The sequence below is a fragment of the Pinus tabuliformis genome, chromosome 2_2, assembly GCF_031772625.1.
Source record: "Pinus tabuliformis cultivar Carrire ecotype Pingquan chromosome 2_2, CPIR1, whole genome shotgun sequence".
Taxonomy (NCBI): Eukaryota; Viridiplantae; Streptophyta; class Pinopsida; order Pinales; family Pinaceae; genus Pinus; species Pinus tabuliformis.
Genome location: NC_142300.1, coordinates 740,211,591 through 740,230,685, shown reverse-complemented (window position 1 = coordinate 740,230,685; position 19,095 = coordinate 740,211,591). Strand labels below are relative to the sequence as shown.

Below are 19,095 nucleotides of genomic sequence, written 5' to 3'. Positions count from 1 at the left end.
CAATACCATGGGTCATTACCATGGTTCCCTCAATACCATCTATCTAATACCATGGGCCCATTACATTATTACTAACTACTTGTGGTCCCTTACATGATACGGGTTAACCACCTTATTTATTACTATGGCCCATCCCATTATTACATTATTCCCTTGGGTACCTCCCTTTGTACCCCATATTATCCCCCCTAGGTATATAACATAAAACCTAATAATGCTTTTCAGAGATAATCTTGTTAAAATTTGCATTAACTAAATCTTAGTTTTATCTCTCCCATATTTATGCTACCATTTCCATTTTGGTACTGCCTTCCATATTTCTTACCGGACTGTGAATTGTATGTCACTGATACATCACGACCTAAACTGAAATGCTACTCCATTTGGCCTCTCATTCTAGAACTATTATATGTCATTTCATTGCATTAGGTTCAGGAGGGAGGACTGAAGCCACAAGAATAATTAAATGGGCCATCATAAATGTCCTCTCACGGTGTCTAACCATTATGGCTTTTGATAGATTATTTTTTTTAAGGTAAGAGAGGTTGCAAAAATAATTAAAAGGTCCATTACTAATGTTCTATGTTGGCATCTCTAGCCAGTGATATTTAAGACAAATTCACATGCCTAAAGAAATCGCCAAGCTTTTTAAATCCAATTAATAAAATCTAAATACAAATTCACAGGCCTAAAAAAATCGCTAAGATTTTTTAAATCCAATTAATAAAATCTAAATATTTCTTGTACTCTCGAGGTAATCCAAATCCAATCAATAAAATAAGATTGCCTGTATTTTGCAATCTTTGGAGTCTTAACTATATTCCTAAAACTTATAATAGTATGCATGTAACATAATCACGACATTTTCATTTAGTAATTTCATGGAATTAATTGTAGTTATTTAATTATGTAATAAATTCAATATTTGGACAATGACATTAAATGTAGCTCTTTGATTGTAACGTGGATGGAAAAAAAATGTGTTTATTGATGGCATTAGGGAATGCATGAACATCCGCCACTCATGGTAAGAGAATACGCATCACAGTGAGAAACAACAGCTATGTTGCAATTTGAAATCATTGCAAACATCCTATAATATATGGTAATTAGTTGATATATGGTCATGGGTTGCTAATATCAATTTCCATTGTTAATCTTAAATTTATTTTAAATTACTATTTTTCAATTAAAAAAATACCAATTATTATAAACACCAATTGAAAAATATACCAATTATTATAAACTCTATTTTGTTAATATAACTTAGATATAATTAAGGGGAGATGAAGAACATCCTATCAAATATTTCAAAACCTTTGCAACTTTAATTAGTCTGCGATCATCCCATCCAACGATTTGCACCTGTTCAAGCTTTTTTAGCTACTTTGATTCCAACCATTCGTTCAACCCAACAGAGTTAATTCAACAATGATGAGGTGCAGAAAATATGTAGAAATTGCCCAAATACACCAAAACAAAATCTCCTGACTAGAATGAATAGATTATAGTTTTTAAAAACTAAATTTGCACAAACATTGAAATCAAAACCCTGCTTTTAAATTCTACAAATTCACACAAACATTGAAATCAACACCTTACTTTTAAATTGTACAAATTACCAAACAACAAAAATTAAATTCTAAATCTTAAAACTAGCTTGAATTCAATATGTTTACTCTAATTTAACTATAATTAAACTAAATAACACTTCTATCCTTCCCTTTACCCACTTCAAAAATATACTGGGTAGTGTTCAAAGGAGCAATCTCTTTCTAACGTTTCAAAAGCTTTTGGTTTATCACGTTGATATTTTTGCCTTATGGGCCCTCGAAGTACATTTTCCATTTCGAACATATTTGAGGAGATGATTGCCGTCAATGAACCGCGAATTGCGATGCTATACATGCGTGTCGTGTAAATTACCGGCTCATGGGCGGAATAGAGGAATCCGCCATGGCCAAAGCTTCAGCGGCCTTGCCCTGGGAATGGATCGTCGAGAAGCTGGTTGACAATAAAGACATCGGCACACAGCTGCTCAAAGGTACTCCTAAATTCTACAACCTCCGCAAATCGCTTGTACAATATAGGAGACTTTGCTCTCTAACGCAGAAATTTAATATAGGAGACTTTGCTCCTTTTTACAGCTATGGTATTCATGCACATTCCAGACATCAACAATTCTTCTTGCAGTAATCTGCAAGAGAGAATTGCGCTAAGATATATGGAGGAAGTTCTCTTACTTGACAGAGTCGAAGCACACGCGATCCCTCTAGTAAAGGTTCTGGTTAATTCATCTATACCAAATTCAAGTTCCGCCGCTGATCAGGGCTTGCTGCTCCGAGTTTGCACGGAGGTAACTGATGCTTTACAGAAACTGACATTCCAAGATTTAAATATCAAGTAAATTGGGTTAGAAATGTGTCAGATATGAAGCTTTTAGGGTTTCACGTTCTGAACTAAAATATCTGCCAAGATTAGGCTAAATGTCTTTATTAATCGAAAAGAATCTGGCATTTGCTTAACGTTGCTAGCGATCTTGTGTTGACTGTAACTTGATAGAAAGTGAAGGAGCTCTAATTCCATTTTGGATTCCGTGTAGTTAGGTCGTTTTAGGGCACGTAAGAGAGCTTGATGAAAATGGAGAAAGGGACTGGAACGGTTTTGAGGATGATTTAAAACGCATATTTACAGAGGAGGATTCGTCACTGCCATTTATCAATCGGAGAAGCGAGCTCCTCCGGCTCTTGGAAGTATGTACGCCTTTCCTGTTATTGTATTTTTCTTGCTCATTTAAAAGCAAAAATGCAAGAAAAGCCTAAAAAACGTCAAACTCATGTTCTATGTGACAATAAAGGTTGTTTCTAACCATTACGAAATGCATACAAAGCATTAGCTCTATGTTACCCCAATGTTAAGGGGAATACACCAACTGTTTTTCAGGGCATAGGAGTGTTGGAAAATGCAATATGGCAGTTATTAATTTAGATTTTCCTTAACTTTAATAATTGCTTGTGAACTTTATTTATCTTTTTGTTTTTTTAATTAGATCTTCTTCATCAAACAATTATCAAGAGCAGAATAGTAAAGGCAGTAGAAACCTAAATTAGCCTCCAAGTCAGGGCAAAACCCCTCTAAAGTGAAAACCCATAAAATCTCTTTTCTTCTTATAGAATCTGCTTCAAATGAGACAACCAACACTCAAAGCCTAGACCAAGTCCTCCTCCAAGTACCAAGTCAGCCCTCCAAGAAGCTCTTCCAAGTAAATCAGATTGGCAAGGTTTGATCCTGCTTCAACTTGCTTCTAACTTTAGTTTCGTCCCCCAACTTCGACCCTGCAACTTCAGCTTTGTAATTGTTGCAGAAACCCTAATTCAGGCACATGGAAATCTTTCAAGAGATCCTTCTTTGAGCAAGACAATGTCTCCCAAGGTCAATAAAGTCAAATTAGAATACTCGCCCTTCCAACAGCTTGATCCTGCAACTTGATCTCCTGCAATTCGGACTTGCAGTTTCAGCCTTCCTGGAAGCTATAGAAACCCTAGATTTCGCACGTGTGAGAAAGATGGAGCCCAAAAACAAGCCTTTCTTTTTCTTTTTGGATTCTCATTGTCTTCTAGACCTTCACTCTTCTTGTTTTGCTTCTCCCAGTTTCAAGTCGAACTTCTTCTTGAGAGATCGAACTTGTGTGTGTGAATGTGCCAAATGAGGTCGAAATTGCTCCTATTTATAGCCTTTCTAGGGGGTCGAATTCCCTCCTTTAGGTTGACTTGTAGCTGCCAGGGCTAACTTGTACTTTGGAGGTTTCTAGGACTTTCTAGACAAAATCAATTCTTTTACAAGGTACATTTTGCCCAGAAGGGTCTTATAATCATGATGTTGACTCTCTTGACTCATAACAATAAATCCCGTGACCTAACAAACCCTAGAAGCATGAAGAACATGCTTTTACCTAGAAGACCATCAATAAGAAGCATGAAACCCATGCCTTTAAAATAACAATTTTCTTTTTTCTTTTGTTTGTTACTTAAGATATACATATTGAAATGAGTACAATAACAACTATGAAAACCGAAACTAGTTACATTTTCAACACTCCCTGAAGAGTACAACATCATTCTCAAATTGAAGAGTTCTCATAAGAAGATTCAGATTGATAAGGCAATTGCAAGCATCGACATTATAACCAGCACTGTCTTTGAGGCCTAACTAGACAAGCTCAATTTCATTTAAGAGCATTATGTTGGGAGGCTTTACATGAGACATCACATTACCTCTAAGGCACATACCTCATCCTAATGTTCACAAGGTATGTCCTTTTAGGACTATTCTTATCTTGGATTTTTATCCCTTAATCCTTAAATAATATCAGTCCTCTTCGACCAATCTTATCTTGGATACTTGTCTTATCCTCAAAGAATGTCGATACCTTTCCTTTCTTGGATTGTCTATCCTTAAGGAAACCACAAATGCTTATCCAATCCTCCACCATTCTCTCTCCATGTCTTTCACTTAGACTTATCGCTGTTAGTCCTGGTCAAGTGCATGACACATGAAGAAGAGAATGCACATGTGATGTTCATCATCACTCCCTCTCAACCAGAGAGGAGATCCCTATTCTTACTTGGAATAGATTCTTGCTCCTTCACTAATATCTTGTAGACTTCATACTCCCTCTAAAGCATAAAGGAGATTCAAAACTTTTTATTATTAGAAAGTCATAGCCACAAGCTTTCTAGCTTGTCTTCATAAGAGTATCAACTACCTGTTTTTTTATGAAGATAGATGCATGGCTCCCTCTTTCCTTCGTATCTCATTATGTTGAGCTTTCTTCTTTTCTAGGTATCTTGGAGCCATCTTCTTCCTTCAATCTTGTTACAGGGTTCATGTCATCAATCTTGTACATCACTTTCATCTTTTCATCATTAATGAAGGCATTATATTGAGCCTTACCAAACTTCAAGCTAATCATAACTTCCTCATGGCAGTGATCTCCTTTATATGAGCTTGAACTGCAGGTTATCTTCTTGCACTGCTACCTTTTAATCCCAAGATGAAAACATCTTGACTTCATAATTACCAAGATCATATGTTGAGCTTGCCTTAACATTCATCATATATTCTTGCAATATCTTTCTAGGTAGCAAGGTAATATGTTAACCATATAACCAATAACAAAATATTAGACTTACCTCATTGTGATGGCTTTCTCATCAAAACATCGACATCCTCATGGTCCATCTCCACAAGAATCTTCCTTCATGCATCATAGTGCCCAAGGATCGAACTTGATTACAAGTTATAATTTTGTTTTGGAGACTATACTGGATGTTGATCACTTTTCTATATAATCTAGTGAGAAAGTCTTGATCCTTTATTCATTCTAGAGTAAGTCAAATTCTTCTTTTAAGCATCGTATAACCATAGTAAGCATATTTTATGGTCAACTTTTTCTACAGGATTCTGTACATATGAATCCTACCCAAGAGAAGAGTTACTTCTAATATGCATCCCTATGCATCCATATAATCATCTAGTTATTTGACCTTAAATGAGCCTTCAATTTGACCAACTGGATTCTCTCATCCTTCAAGAGTATTGTTTCCACACTATATGGAATATATACTAACCTTGTCATAATGCTTAACCTTCCAAAATGATGGTTTTTATAGGATCTTGATGATCCATCTTAGCAAAATGACTACCTCTGACATAATGTTAGATAATGCTTGGATGAACAATAATACGCAAAATGGTCCTAATCTTCTAATTCATAAACTAGATGACTCTTATTGAAGCAACTTAATTAAGTAGACTCCAATTCTTCTACTATCACATGCTTCTACCTATGATGCCATACAAAATCAAAACCCTTCTAGAGTAAACAAAATCTCTTGACTAGAATGAATAGATTATAGTTTTTAAAAACTAAATTTGCACAAACATTGAAATCAAAACCCTGCTTTTAAATTCTACAAATTTACACAAACATTCAAATCAACACCTTATTTTTAAATTGTACAAATTACCAAACAACAAAAATTAAATTCTAAATCTTAAAACTAGCGTTTACTCTAATTTAACTATAATTAAACGAAAGAACACTTCTATCCTTCCCTTTACCCACTTCAAAAATATACTATGTAGTGTTCAAAGGAGCAATCTCTTTCCTAACGTTTCAAAAGCTTTTGGTTTATCACGTTGATATTTTTGCCTTATGGGCCGTCGAAGTACATTTCCATTCCGAACATATTTGAGGAGATGATTGCCGTCAATGAACCGCGAATTGCGATGCTATACATGCGTGTCGTGTAAATTATCGGCTCATGGGCGGAATAGAGGAATCCGCCATGGCCAAAGCTTCAGCGGCCTTGCCCTGGGAATGGATCGTCGAGAAGCTGGTTGACAATAAAGACATCGGCACACAGCTGCTCAAAGGTACTCCTAAATTCTACAACCTCCGCAAATCGCTTGTACAATATATGAGACTTTGCTCTCTAACGCAGAAATTTAATATAGGAGACTTTGCTCCTTTGTACAGCTATGGTATTCATGCACATTCCAGACATCAACAATTCTTCTTGCAGTAATCTGCAAGAGAGAATTGCGCTAAGATATATGGAGGAAGTTCTCTTACTTGACAGAGTCGAAGCACACGCGATCCCTCTAGTAAAGGTTCTGGTTAATTCATCTATACCAAACTCAAGTTCCGCCGCTGATCAGGGCTTGCTGCTCCGAGTTTGCACGGAGGTAACTGATGCTTTACAGAAACTGACATTCCAAGATTTAAATATCAAGTAAATTGGGTTAGAAGTGTGTCAGATATGAAGCTTTTAGGGTTTCACGTTCTGAACTAAAATATCTGCCAAGATTAGGCTAAATGTCTTTATTAATGAAAAGAATCTGGCATTTGCTTAACGTGGCTAGCGATCTTGTGTTGACTGTAACTTGATAGAAAGTGAAGGAGCTCTAATTCCATTTTGGATTCCGTGTAGTTAGGTCGTTTTAGGGCACGTAAGAGAGCTTGATGAAAATGGAGAAAGGGACTGGAACGGTTTTGAGAATGATTTAATACGCATATTTACAGAGGAGGATTCGTCACTGCCATTTATCAATCGGAGAAGCGAGCTCCTCCGGCTCTTGGAAGTATGTACGCCTTTCCTGTTATTGTATTTTTCTTGCTCATTTAAAAGCAAAAATGCAAGAAAAGCCTAAAAAACGTCAAACTCATGTTCTATGTGACAATAAAGGTTGTTTCTAACCATTACGAAATGCATACAAAGCATTAGCTCTATGTTACCCCAATGTTAAGGGGAATACACCAACTGTTTTTCAGGGCATAGGAGTGTTGGAAAATGCAATATGGCAGTTATTAATTTAGATTTTCCTTCACTTTAATAATTGCTTGTGAACTTTATTTATCTTTTTGTTTTTTTAATTAGATCTTGTTCATCAAACAATTATCAAGAGCAGATTAGTAAAGGCAGTAGTAGAAACCTAAATTAGCCTCCAAGTCAGGGCAAAACCACTCTAAAGTGAAAACCCATAAAATCTCTTTTCTTCTTATAGAATCTGCTTCAAATGAGACAACCAACACTCAAACCCTAGACCAAGTCCTCCTCCAAGTACCAAGTCAGCCCTCCAAGAAGCTCTTCCAAGTAAATCAGATTGGCAAGGTTTGATCCTGCTTCAACTTGCTTCTAACTTTAGTTTCGTCCCCCAACTTCGACCCTGCAACTTCAGCTTTGTAATTGTTGCAGAAACCCTAATTCAGGCACATGGAAATCTTTCAAGAGATCCTTCTTTGAGCAAGACAATGTCTCCCAAGGTCAATAAAGTCAAATTAGAATACTCGCCCTTCCAACAGCTTGATCCTGCAACTTGATCTCCTGCAATTCGGACTTGCAGTTTCAGCCTTCCTGGAAGCTATAGAAACCCTAGATTTCGCACGTGTGAGAAAGATGGAGCCCAAAAACAAGCCTTTCTTTTTCTTTTTGGATTCTCATTGTCTTCTAGACCTTCACTCTTCTTGTTTTGCTTCTCCCAGTTTCAAGTCGAACTTCTTCTTGAGAGATCGAACTTGTGTGTGTGAATGTGCCAAATGAGGTCGAAATTGCTCCTATTTATAGCCTTTCTAGGGGGTCGAATTCCCTCCTTTAGGTTGACTTGTCGCTACCAGGGCTGACTTGTACTTTGGAGGTTTCTAGGACTTTCTAGACAAAATCAATTCTTTTACAAGGTACATTTTGCCCAGAAGGGTCTTATAATCATGATGTTGACTCTCTTGACTCATAACGATAAATCCCGTGACCTAACAAACCCTAGAAGCATGAAGAACATGCTTTTACCTAGAAGACCATCAACAAGAAGCATGAAACCCATGCCTTTAAAATAACAATTTTCTTTTTTCTTTTGTTTGTTACTTAAGATATACATATTGAAATGAGTACAATAACAACTATGAAAACCGAAACTAGTTACATTTTCAACACTCCCTGAAGAGTACAACATCATTCTCAAATTGAAGAGTTCTCATAAGAAGATTCAGATTGATAAGGCAATTGCAAGCATCGACATTATAACCAGCACTGTCTTTGAGGCCTAACTAGACAAGCTCAATTTCATTTAAGAGCATTATGTTGGGAGGCTTTACATGAGATATCACATTACCTCTAAGGCACATACCTCATCCTAATGTTCACAAGGTATGTCCTTTTAGGACTATTCTTATCTTGGATTTTTATCCCTTAATCCTTAAAGAATATCAGTCCTCTTCGACCAATCTTATCTTGGATACTTGTCTTATCCTCAAAGAGTGTTTGATACCTTTCCTTTCTTGGATTGTCTATCCTTAAGGAAACCACAAATGCTTATCCAATCCTCCACCATTCTCTCTCCATGTCTTTCACTTAGACTTATGGCTGTTAGTCCCGGTCAAGTGCATGACACATGAAGAAGAGAATGCACATGTGATGTTCATCATCACTCCCTCTCAACCAGAGAGGAGATCCCTATTCTTACTTGGAATAGATTCTTGCTCCATCACTAATATCTTGTAGACTTCATACTCCCTCTAAAGCATAAAGGAGATTCACAACTTTTTATTATTAGAAAGTCACAGCCACAAGCTTTCTAGCTTGTCTTCATAAGAGTATCAACTACCTGTTTTTTTATGAAGATAGATGCATGGCTCCCTCTTTCCTTCGTATCTCATTATGTTGAGCTTTCTTCTTTTCTAGGTATCTTGGAGCCATCTTCTTCCTTCAATCTTGTTACAGGGTTCATGTCATCAATCTTGTACATCACTTTCATCTTTTCATCATTAATGAAGGCATTATATTGAGCCTTACCAAACTTCAAGCTAATCATAACTTCCTCATGGCAGTGATCTCCTTTATATGAGCTTGAACTGCAGGTTATCTTCTTGCACTGCTACCTTTTAATCCCAAGATGAAAACATCTTGACTTCATAATTACCAAGATCATATGTTGAGCTTGCCTTAACATTCATCATATATTCTTGCAATATCTTTCTAGGTAGCAAGGCAATATGTTAACCATATAACCAATAACAAAATATTAGACTTACCTCATTGTGATGGCTTTCTCATCAAAACATCGACATCCTCATGGTCCATCTCCACAAGAATCTTCCTTCATGCATCAGAGTGCCCAAGGATCGAACTTGATTACAAGTTATAATTTTGTTTTGGAGACTATACTGGATGTTGATCACTTTTCTATATAATCTAGTGAGAAAGTCTTGATCCTTTATTCATTCTAGAGTAAGTCAAATTCTTCTTTTAAGCATCGTATAACCATAGTAAGCATATTTTATGGTCAACTTTTTCTACAGGATTCTGTACATATGAATCCTACCCAAGAGAAGAGTTACTTCTAATATGCATCCCTATGCATCCATATAATCATCTAGTTATTTGACCTTAAATGAGCCTTCAATTTGACCAACTGGATTCTTTCATCCTTCAAGAGTATTGTTTCCACACTATATGGAATATATACTAACCTTGTCATAATGCTTAACCTTCCAAAATGATGGTTCTTATAGGATCTTGATGATCCATCTTAGCAAAATGACTACCTCTGACATAATGTTAGATAATGCTTGGATGAACAATAATACGCAAAATGGTCCTAATCTTCTAATTCATAAACTAGATGACTCTTATTGAAGCAACTTAATTAAGTAGACTCCAATTCTTCTATTATCACATGCATCTACCTATGATGCCATACAAAATCAAAACCCTTCTAGAGTAAACAACAATGCATGCTATTCTAAATGAAGGAAAGATTAAATTCATAAAGAACCTGTTAGAGAGGATGCCTTCTTCAATAGTAGAGATCTTTGACATCTCTATTTTTGGCTTCTTCTCTGGTTCTCCCTTATCTTCAATTGTGAGAGCTTCACTTATTTCCTTTCTTTTGTTGTTCTACTTGATTGGACAATCCCTTTTAAAGTGTCCATATTCATTGCATCCAAAGCATTGAACCCTCGACATATCTGGCTTCTTCTTGGACTTTCCAAACTTTCCCTTCTTCAAATCCTTGGTTCTTGCAATAAAGGCTTGAGATTGTTCATTTGATTCAATGTCATCCTTTGCCTTGATCCTACTCTCTTCCAAGATGCATTGAGTCCACAACTCATCAAAAGGAGTTGTATCTTTCTTAGAGTAAATGTTAGTTGCAAAATTGCTCCATTCTGGTGGCAAAGCATTCAATACACAAATGGTCATCTCACAGTAAATAATTGTCTCCCCAAGCCCATGCAATTGATCTCTTATTTTAGAAATCTTCATCAGATGGGAGGCTGTGTCTTCATCCTTTGATTTCCTTATACAATATAGTTGGTTTCTCAAGTAAATCTTTTGACCTGATGTGCTTATAGAGTACAACTTTACTAGCTTATCATACACAACCTTAGAAGTCTTTAAATCAACAACAAAGGGAACTATTTTGCTAGTTCTTGAGTTTTATCTTTGCTGGGTTCAACAACTTCACCAAGAACATATTCCATTACTTCATGTTCCACAAGTGCCAGGTCAATCATTTTCTTCCATGCTAGGAAATTTGTTGATCCAATGAGCTTATTGCTTTCCTTGCAGAAAGAACCCATATGATCCCGTAGATTCAGACATAGAGAAATAATATGATACTTGTCAATCAAGAGTCTTCTTCTTTGATAATGTCTCCAACTATCTTGATGCTTTCAAGATCTTCAAAGAGACTTCAGTGATATCCTTGAAATATGGTTCCTTCAACAACAACTTTCAAGAGTGATGAATGATATCAAGATCCTTTGATGCTTTCTTCAAAGATGCCTTTCAATGAGCCTTTTAAATAGATCTCCTTCTAAGAGAGATCAACAACCTTCTTGTAATCTTCCTCTTTCAAGCCTTTCTGTTAAAATTGGCAACTAGGGCCAAACTCCATGAGGGTCTTCTTATTTATGGCCGCTGATATTTTTCTTGGATTCCTCTCGTCGAGAGGTGTAGGATTGATCTAAAAATCATTCGATTCCGACATGTATTCATGGAGATATGAATTTATTTGTGTTATGTGACAACTCGTCAAGGTCGGCCAGCAACCAAATTACCCCCACTTGTCCTCCAAGTTTTAGTATAAATAGAGGTGGCCTTCAAGTCACTTTGACACACACACTCTTGTAATCTCTCTTCATTCTGTTTTGGGTTTGATGAAGAAGAGCATAGAGGGAGTGCCCTAGGATGTACACTATCCTAATTTACAGTCAATGAAGCAAGCCCTAATTGCATTTTCTGAGATGACAAGTATAGGGTGCAGGAAGCAGTGCTTCGTATAGGAAGGAGGGCTTCATATTGGGTGCAGACAACATGATCACATGCCCCACAAGCAGTCAAGGACTCGGGTAAGGGAGTTGCAGTCAAGAAGGCAGAGAGCACACATTCAAGACCACGCATGGAAAGGCAGGGTCTGATTGCACCTCGACTAGGGTATTAGGTGCAGTCATGACCAGAACTCATAAGCATAATATAGACGCAGATCAAATCGATATACTGCCTATGAATCAATGCTCAAATGGACAAGGAAGTATAGATTTCGGATGGGGTTATTGCAGTAAGGTCCAAACTTCATGGAGAGCTAACCCTTAGTATGACAGTCTTTGCATTACATGGATAAGGCATGAAATGTATGTTGTCATGATATTCCTGTAGAGTACTAGGTACGAGGATGAGCAATCATGGATTTGTTTTATAGATCACATCTCTGTCTATAAGGAAAAAGCAGTACCAAAGCTCCAGCAATCTGATAATGAAGGAATGTAACTAGGTCTATTCAATAGTAATCACTGTCTCAGTAATGATAAGGATATAAGATACAGTCATCATGATGAAGACTTCAATGTAACTTCGTTGACATAATGAAATGACTGTCATAATAGAGATCTCAGTGCATCTATGAAAACATAGAGATCACAGTGAAGGTCTGAATGGATCAGGTTGACATGGTAAAGAAGCAACAGTGAAGACCTCTGTGATATTGTAGTAATGGCTTGAATGTGCAACATAGTGCAACATGACAGTGGTGCAACATAATGATGATGAATGGTGTAGCATAGTGATGATGAATGGTGCAACATAGTGCAACATGAGAGTGGTGCAACATAATGATGATGAATGGTGCAACAAAGTGCAACATGGTGCAACATAGTGATGATGAATGGTGCAACACAGTGCCTCATGACAATGTGTGCAACATAATGATGATGAATGGTACAACGTAGTGCGACATGAATGGTGCAACACAGTGATGGGTGCAACACAGTGATGGGTACAATATGGTGATGGAATCACCTGTGTTCAGATCTGCTACCTCATGTGTCATCTTCCTAGAGAAGATCTCTGCTCGTATTATGACAAGTCAAAATGTTGACTTCTGATGTATATGTACTATCTCTCTCTCTCTGCTGAACTATTAAAGAACATAAGAAGAATTGATCAAGGGTTCCCCACATTGGGGTTTGTCCTTGGCTGGCACCACATCTTGTGTCCTCTTGTCTTGGTTTGTCTTTTGCGATTTATGTTTATTTTCTATCTGCATTTTACTATCATGCTTAATGTGATTGCTAATCTGGAATTGATATTGAACTAATATGGAAAATTGAAGTAAATTTGCTCTCAGCATAAAACATACCTAAAATTTAACATGGTTTCAGAGCTAAGGTGAAGACAAAGCCCAAGCAAGAGTGAAAGAGTAATCACCAAAGACAGTTGGATAAGGTCAAAAGACTCAATGGGTTCCTCATCCCACTTCAAATTCACCAAGGGTGAAGTCGTAGCAAAGAAGATTATCAAAGTGGCACAGCGAAAGCATCTGGTGGCCTACCTATAGGTCACTTCAATGGGAAGTCCGGATCTGAGAATGGAAGGAAAGGCAGATGCCTTGCTTGCAATAAGTTTGGCCATTATGCAAGGAAGTGTCCAAATAGAAGGGACACATCACTTGATGATGATAACAATCATTCCATGGGTATCTTCAATGATCAGAGGAATGACAGGTACAATGGCAAAGGAAAAGGGAATGCAGGTCATCAAGGAAATGGCCGTCTCTTCAAGAAAGAAAGGATCTCCAGGTATGAAGAATATAATGTTGTTTCAAATAAGCAAGAGGAGATCAGCTCTCTTCACTACCTCTCCTCTGGACACTTTGAAAAAGTGGTATATTGATAGTGGTGCATCAAGGCACTTCATCGGATACAAGGAAGCTCTCTCTAATTTGATAGAGAAGGAGACAATCGTGGAGATTATTCTTGGAGAGGATGCCACCTATCTCGGAAAGGGTGTAGGGAATGCTACCCTTCAATTGAATGAGAGTAGCACGATTCATTTACAAGAAGTTCTTTGTGTACCTGATCTCAAGAAGAACCTGGTGTCCATTTCGGCAGTGGAAGTCAAAGGTTTCAAGGTGGCATTGATCGATGGAAAGGTACGTGTTTGAAAATGGAATATTCAAGATGCTTTTACTCATGGGTTCAGGGTTGGCAATTTGTATCAAGTTGCAGGAAGTCCATTAGGGACCATGTCATGTGACACATCTCTTCAATGACACCGGAGGTCTGCTCATCTTCGTCGTAAGACCCTACCCGATGTGAGACAGATGGTGATAGGGATGCCTGAATCCAAAGAAGAGCATGAAGGTACATGTCCAAGATGTACCGAAGGAAAATTTACAAGGGGACCATTCCCCTCATGTAATAGCAAGACCATGGATGTGGAACAACCAGAGGGGTTTGAGATTCATGATCGGGAAATCTCACGTATGCAGGTAGAAGAAAGCCCTCTATGGCTTGAAGCAAGCACCCCGGGCCTGGTATGAAAGGATAGACAACTATTTGATGAAGCTGAGACTCACTAGGAGTGACGCCAATCCAAACCATTGCTTGAAGGTTGTGGATGATAGACCTCTCATACTGGCACCTTATGAGGACTACCTCTTTTTGACAGGTGTAGACCCTCTCATTTGCAAAAGTGAGAGGGAGTTGGATTCCGGATTTGGAATGATGAACTGCAAGCCCGTGACTACCTCGATGAAGCCTAACTTTAAGAAGTTATGCGATAGTGATGCTGGACTTGATTTGGGAAATGCCTCTGAGTTTCATAAACTCACACTAGCATTGATGTTCTTGGTGAACTCCCGCCTGGATATATGTTTTGCAGTTAGCATATTGAGCTCATATATGGTTGAGCCTCACTGGATTGGTGCCCAGAATCATTTGAGATATCTTCAGGGCACAATCTCTCATGGATTGAGATACACTGCCAGAAATATGACGCTGCATGATTATTCTGTTGCTGACTGGGTAGGCAGTGTGGAGGATCGCAAGAGCACTTTTGGGTGCTGATTCTCTTTGGGTTATGCTTCAAGATCTTGGATGAGCAGGACGCAGAAGTCGGTTGTTTTGAGCACCAATGAGGTCGGATACATAGCTGTGAGTATGGCCTCCTGTGAAGCTGTCTGGTTGTGGAAGCTCTTCTGTGAGTTGGTTGGACTCGTGCTGGATACCATCGTGATCTTCTGTGACAACCAGAGGGGGATTCGATTGTTAAGGAATCTCGTGTTCTATAATCGCTCCAAGCATACAAACATCAGGTACCACTTTATCTGGGATATGGTACAACGAGGAGCAGGAAGGCTCCATCACTCTGGGACTGATGTGCAGGTCACCGTTATTCAGATAAAGCCCCTGGGAAAGGTCAAATTCTTGACTTTCTGAGAACGACGAGGAGTCGTGGAGAGACTTTCTCCTGAAGGTCCTATATGATATGGACATTGAGCTCTGGGAGCTCCGGGGGCTTGGGGGTACTTCTTGGAGTGATGAGCAACCATAGGGTGAGTGGTTCAGCCTTCCCCTAGTGGTCTGCTATGTAGGCAGGATGAGTGGCTCATCCTTCTCCCATCAAGATACAATCATAGGGTGAGTGGTTCAGCCTTCCCCTAGTGATTTTTTGTGTAGTGAGTGGTTCAACCTTCCCCTGGGATACCCCGTGGCGACATGTAGGCAGGATGAGTGGTTCATCCTTCTCTTGCTGAGACATCCTACCCATGCAGTTTGGGACGCATGGGAAGTACCTCGCATCTGGCCAATGAGTAGGGAAATGAGGATAGGGACCATAGTAGTACCGATTGATGCATCATGTAACTATTGTACTCCCTATGCTAGGATGATATTGATCTGGGGTCAATTGGAACTGACTTCGGGTCAGTAAGAGTGTTTTGACACTCTCTTTATTTGGAACTGATTTCAGATTAGTAAGAATGATATAACTCACTCTCTTTTGGAATTGATTTCGAATTAGTGAGAGTGGTATGATACACTCTCTTTATTTGGAATTGATTTTGGATCAGTAAGTGTGGTATGATACACTCTCTTTATTTGGAACTGACTTCAGATCAGTAAGAGTGGTATGAGACACTCTCTTTTATATAGGACTGACTACGGGTCAATAGAGGATGGTATGATACATTATCGATCACTTCTTCTTCTTCATAGTTCAGCAAAGCAGAGCAGAACAGAGCAGTGCAGGGCACTGATACCTGAGATAGTACGGACTGGCAGATGGATTAGCAGATGGAGTTCTCCCTAGTTGAGAGGGAGTGTTAAAATTGGAAACTAGGGCCAAACTCCATGAGGGTCTTTTTATTTATGGCAGCTGATATTTTTCTTGGATTCCTCTGTAGGATTGATCTAAAGATCATTCGATTCCTACATGTATTCATGGAGATATGAATTTACTTGTGTTATGTGACAATTCGTCAAGGTCGGCCAACAACCAAATTACCCCCACTTGTCCTCCACGTTTTAGTATAAATAGAGGTGGCCTTCAAGTCACTTTGACACACACTTGTAATCTATCTTCATTCTGTTTTGGGTTTGATGAAGAAGAGCATAGAGGGAGTGCCCTAGGATATACACTATCCTAATTTACAGTCAATGAAGCAAGCCCTAATCGCATTTTCTGAGATGACAAGTATAGGGTGCTGGAAGGAGTGCTTCGTATAGGAAGGAGGGCTTTGTATTAGGTGTAGACAACATGATCACATGCCACTGCAGGTAGTCAAGTACTCGGATAAGGGAGCCACAGTCAAGAAGGCAGAGAGCACACATTCAAGACCACACATGGAAAGGCAGGGTCTGACTGCACCTCGGCTAGGGTATTAGGTGCAGTCATGACCAGAACTCATAAGCATAATGAAGACGCAGATCAGATCGATATACTGCCTATGAATCAATGCTCGGATGGACAAGCAAGTATAGATTTCGGATGGGGTTACAGCAGTAACGTCTAAACTTCATGGAGACCTAACCCTTAGTATGACAGTCTTCGCATTACATGGATAAGGCATGACAAGTATGCAGTGATGATATTCCTGTAGAGTACTAGGTACGAGGATGAGCAGTCATGCATCTGTTCTATAGATCACATCTTTTTCTATAAGGAAAAAGCAGTACCAAAGTTCCAACAATCTGATAATGAAGGAATGTAACTAGGTCTATTCAATAGTAATCACTGTCTTAGTAATGATAAGGATATAATATATAGTCATCACGATGAAGACTTCAATGTAGACTTCGTTGACATAATGAAATGACTGTCATAATAGGAGATCTTAGTGCATCTATGAAAACATAGAGATCATAGTGAAGATCTCAATGGATCATGTTGACATGGTAAAGAAGCAACAATGAAGACCTCAGTGATACTGTAGTAATGGCTTGAATGGTGCAACATAGTGTAGCATGACTGTGGTGCAACATAATGATGATGAATGGTGCAGCATAGTGCAGCATGACAGTGGTGCGACATAGTGCAACATGACAGTGGTGCAGCATAATGATGATGAATGGTGCAGCAAAGTGCAGCATGATGCAACATAGTGATGATGAATGGTGCAACATAATGCAGCATGACAGTGGTGCAACTATATACAAACCTAAACTAAATGAAAAAGAAACTAATGAAAATAAAACCTAAAAACTAAACTAACACACACATACATGAAATAAATTTTTTTTAAATGTTTTATTGTTTTGCAGCTGTTGTGTGCAGGTTCTGATGGCGGAAGGAGTTCGAAGTTGGAAGAAGAGGCACACAGAGAGGTCAGCAACGAAGGAGGATAGGAATGCGGAGCTGTTGCGGATCAAAAAGAAGGGGAAGCGATGGGTAGCAACGGACAGGAGAAAAATTGCGGGTTTCTCTGGCAGCGTGAATGAGCAACTGAAGGTAGCCACAGAGAAGGTGCAGCGAGGGAAGGGAAGAGTGACTGCGGTTTAGGTAGCAAGATGGAGAATAAGGCTGCGTAAAGGAGGCAATATGCAGGTTTTGATCTTGTGTTTGTGGGACGGATGCTTGGACGGGCAGCGTAAGGAGAGATTTGCGTGAGGGCTGGACAAGATTGCGTGAAGGATAGAGCAATGGGGAGCCAGATGAGGACAACAGGTGAGGGAAATAAAACTGGGATTGCAGGCAGAATGGCAACAACAAATTTGATGTCAGAGGATGAGAAAATACAGGGTTTGGTGGCAGCAAGGGTCCTGTAAAAAAATAATTCGAAATTGCACAGTGAACCCTGAGACCAGGCAACAAATCGATCTGCAAAATGGTGGCCCAGAAATTCTTTAAATCACCAGAACCTCAAAAAAATTCCAACAATCTTAATTTAAAATTTTAAATCCTTCTACTTCAGATTTCTTAATGAAACCTTCATGAAAATTTCCAGATCTGAAAATAAATAAATTCAAACCCTTGGACTGTGAAATCTGGATATGATCCCTGCCAAAATGATGCTGATGGACCCCTAAAGATCCAGATCTTACCCTCCAGGGCCTAGATCTGGACTCTGCACAGCTTTCAGCTTCAGATCTACAGCTACAAGACAACAAGAAACACCCAAACGATATAAACAATGACCCAAAAAACTAAAACTCCGAAAACCCAAGTTAGAAAACTGAAAATAATTATAGATCTATATACATGAATGGAAAATCTATTAGATCTAAGGAGTGTGAGTCCAACTCCGCTCCCAGATCTGATAATCTGAGACTCTCAACATCCCGATCTATCGATTTAGCACAGAAAAATTTAAAATTTTCAAATTTTAAAGGAGGTACTGAGCTCAAAACCCTTCATGCATCACCCATAAAAAGTATCTTATGATAAGCCCGGGATCAGATTTAAGTTGGGCTCTTTAGAAACCATGGATTGAAAGTTGGCTGGTTCAACCGAGAACTTCCTCGAATGCCCGATGATCTAAAAATCAAGACTTTCGTACAAAACTCAATTCAACCATCAACATAGAGTGAAAAAACGATAATAAAATTCAGATTTAATAGGGATACCTGTTATTATATTCAAAACTTAAATTATCATTCAAACCGCAACGATTGAGCAAGATACCTGTACTCAAATCACTCTTCAGAAAACTATCATCAATGGCTAAAAAGAAATCTATGCATGCAAATGACACATCTTACAGTGTTTCCACGAAGAGTAACACCAACAAAAATTAACCCCAAAGTCTTTCTTTATTGCTCAT

General features: G+C 38.5%; 1 protein-coding gene across 1 annotated transcript; it reads left to right on the top strand.

Annotated features, from left to right (window-relative positions):
* Positions 1-1,876: 1,876 nt before the first annotated feature.
* LOC149194783 (uncharacterized) lies at positions 1,877-17,834 on the top strand. Its single transcript, XM_089407793.1, has 4 exons — positions 1,877-2,044; positions 2,148-2,356; positions 2,607-2,776; positions 17,597-17,834. The coding sequence occupies exons 1-4, from the start codon at positions 1,933-1,935 to the stop codon at positions 17,832-17,834; spliced, it is 729 nt and encodes a 242-aa protein (XP_089263919.1). The 5' UTR covers positions 1,877-1,932.
* Positions 17,835-19,095: the final 1,261 nt, after the last annotated feature.

Excerpts from the sequence above, each read along its gene's own strand:
- LOC149194783 (XM_089407793.1), top strand. The coding sequence starts at position 1,933 with ATGGGCGGAATAGAGGAATCCGCCATGGCCAAAGCTTCAGCGGCCTTG. Across the intron at positions 2,045-2,147 it reads CGGCACACAGCTGCTCAAAG|CTATGGTATTCATGCACATT; the intron begins GTACTCCTAAAT and ends TCCTTTTTACAG. Across the intron at positions 2,777-17,596 it reads TGTACGCCTTTCCTGTTATT|CTGTTGTGTGCAGGTTCTGA; the intron begins GTATTTTTCTTG and ends ATTGTTTTGCAG.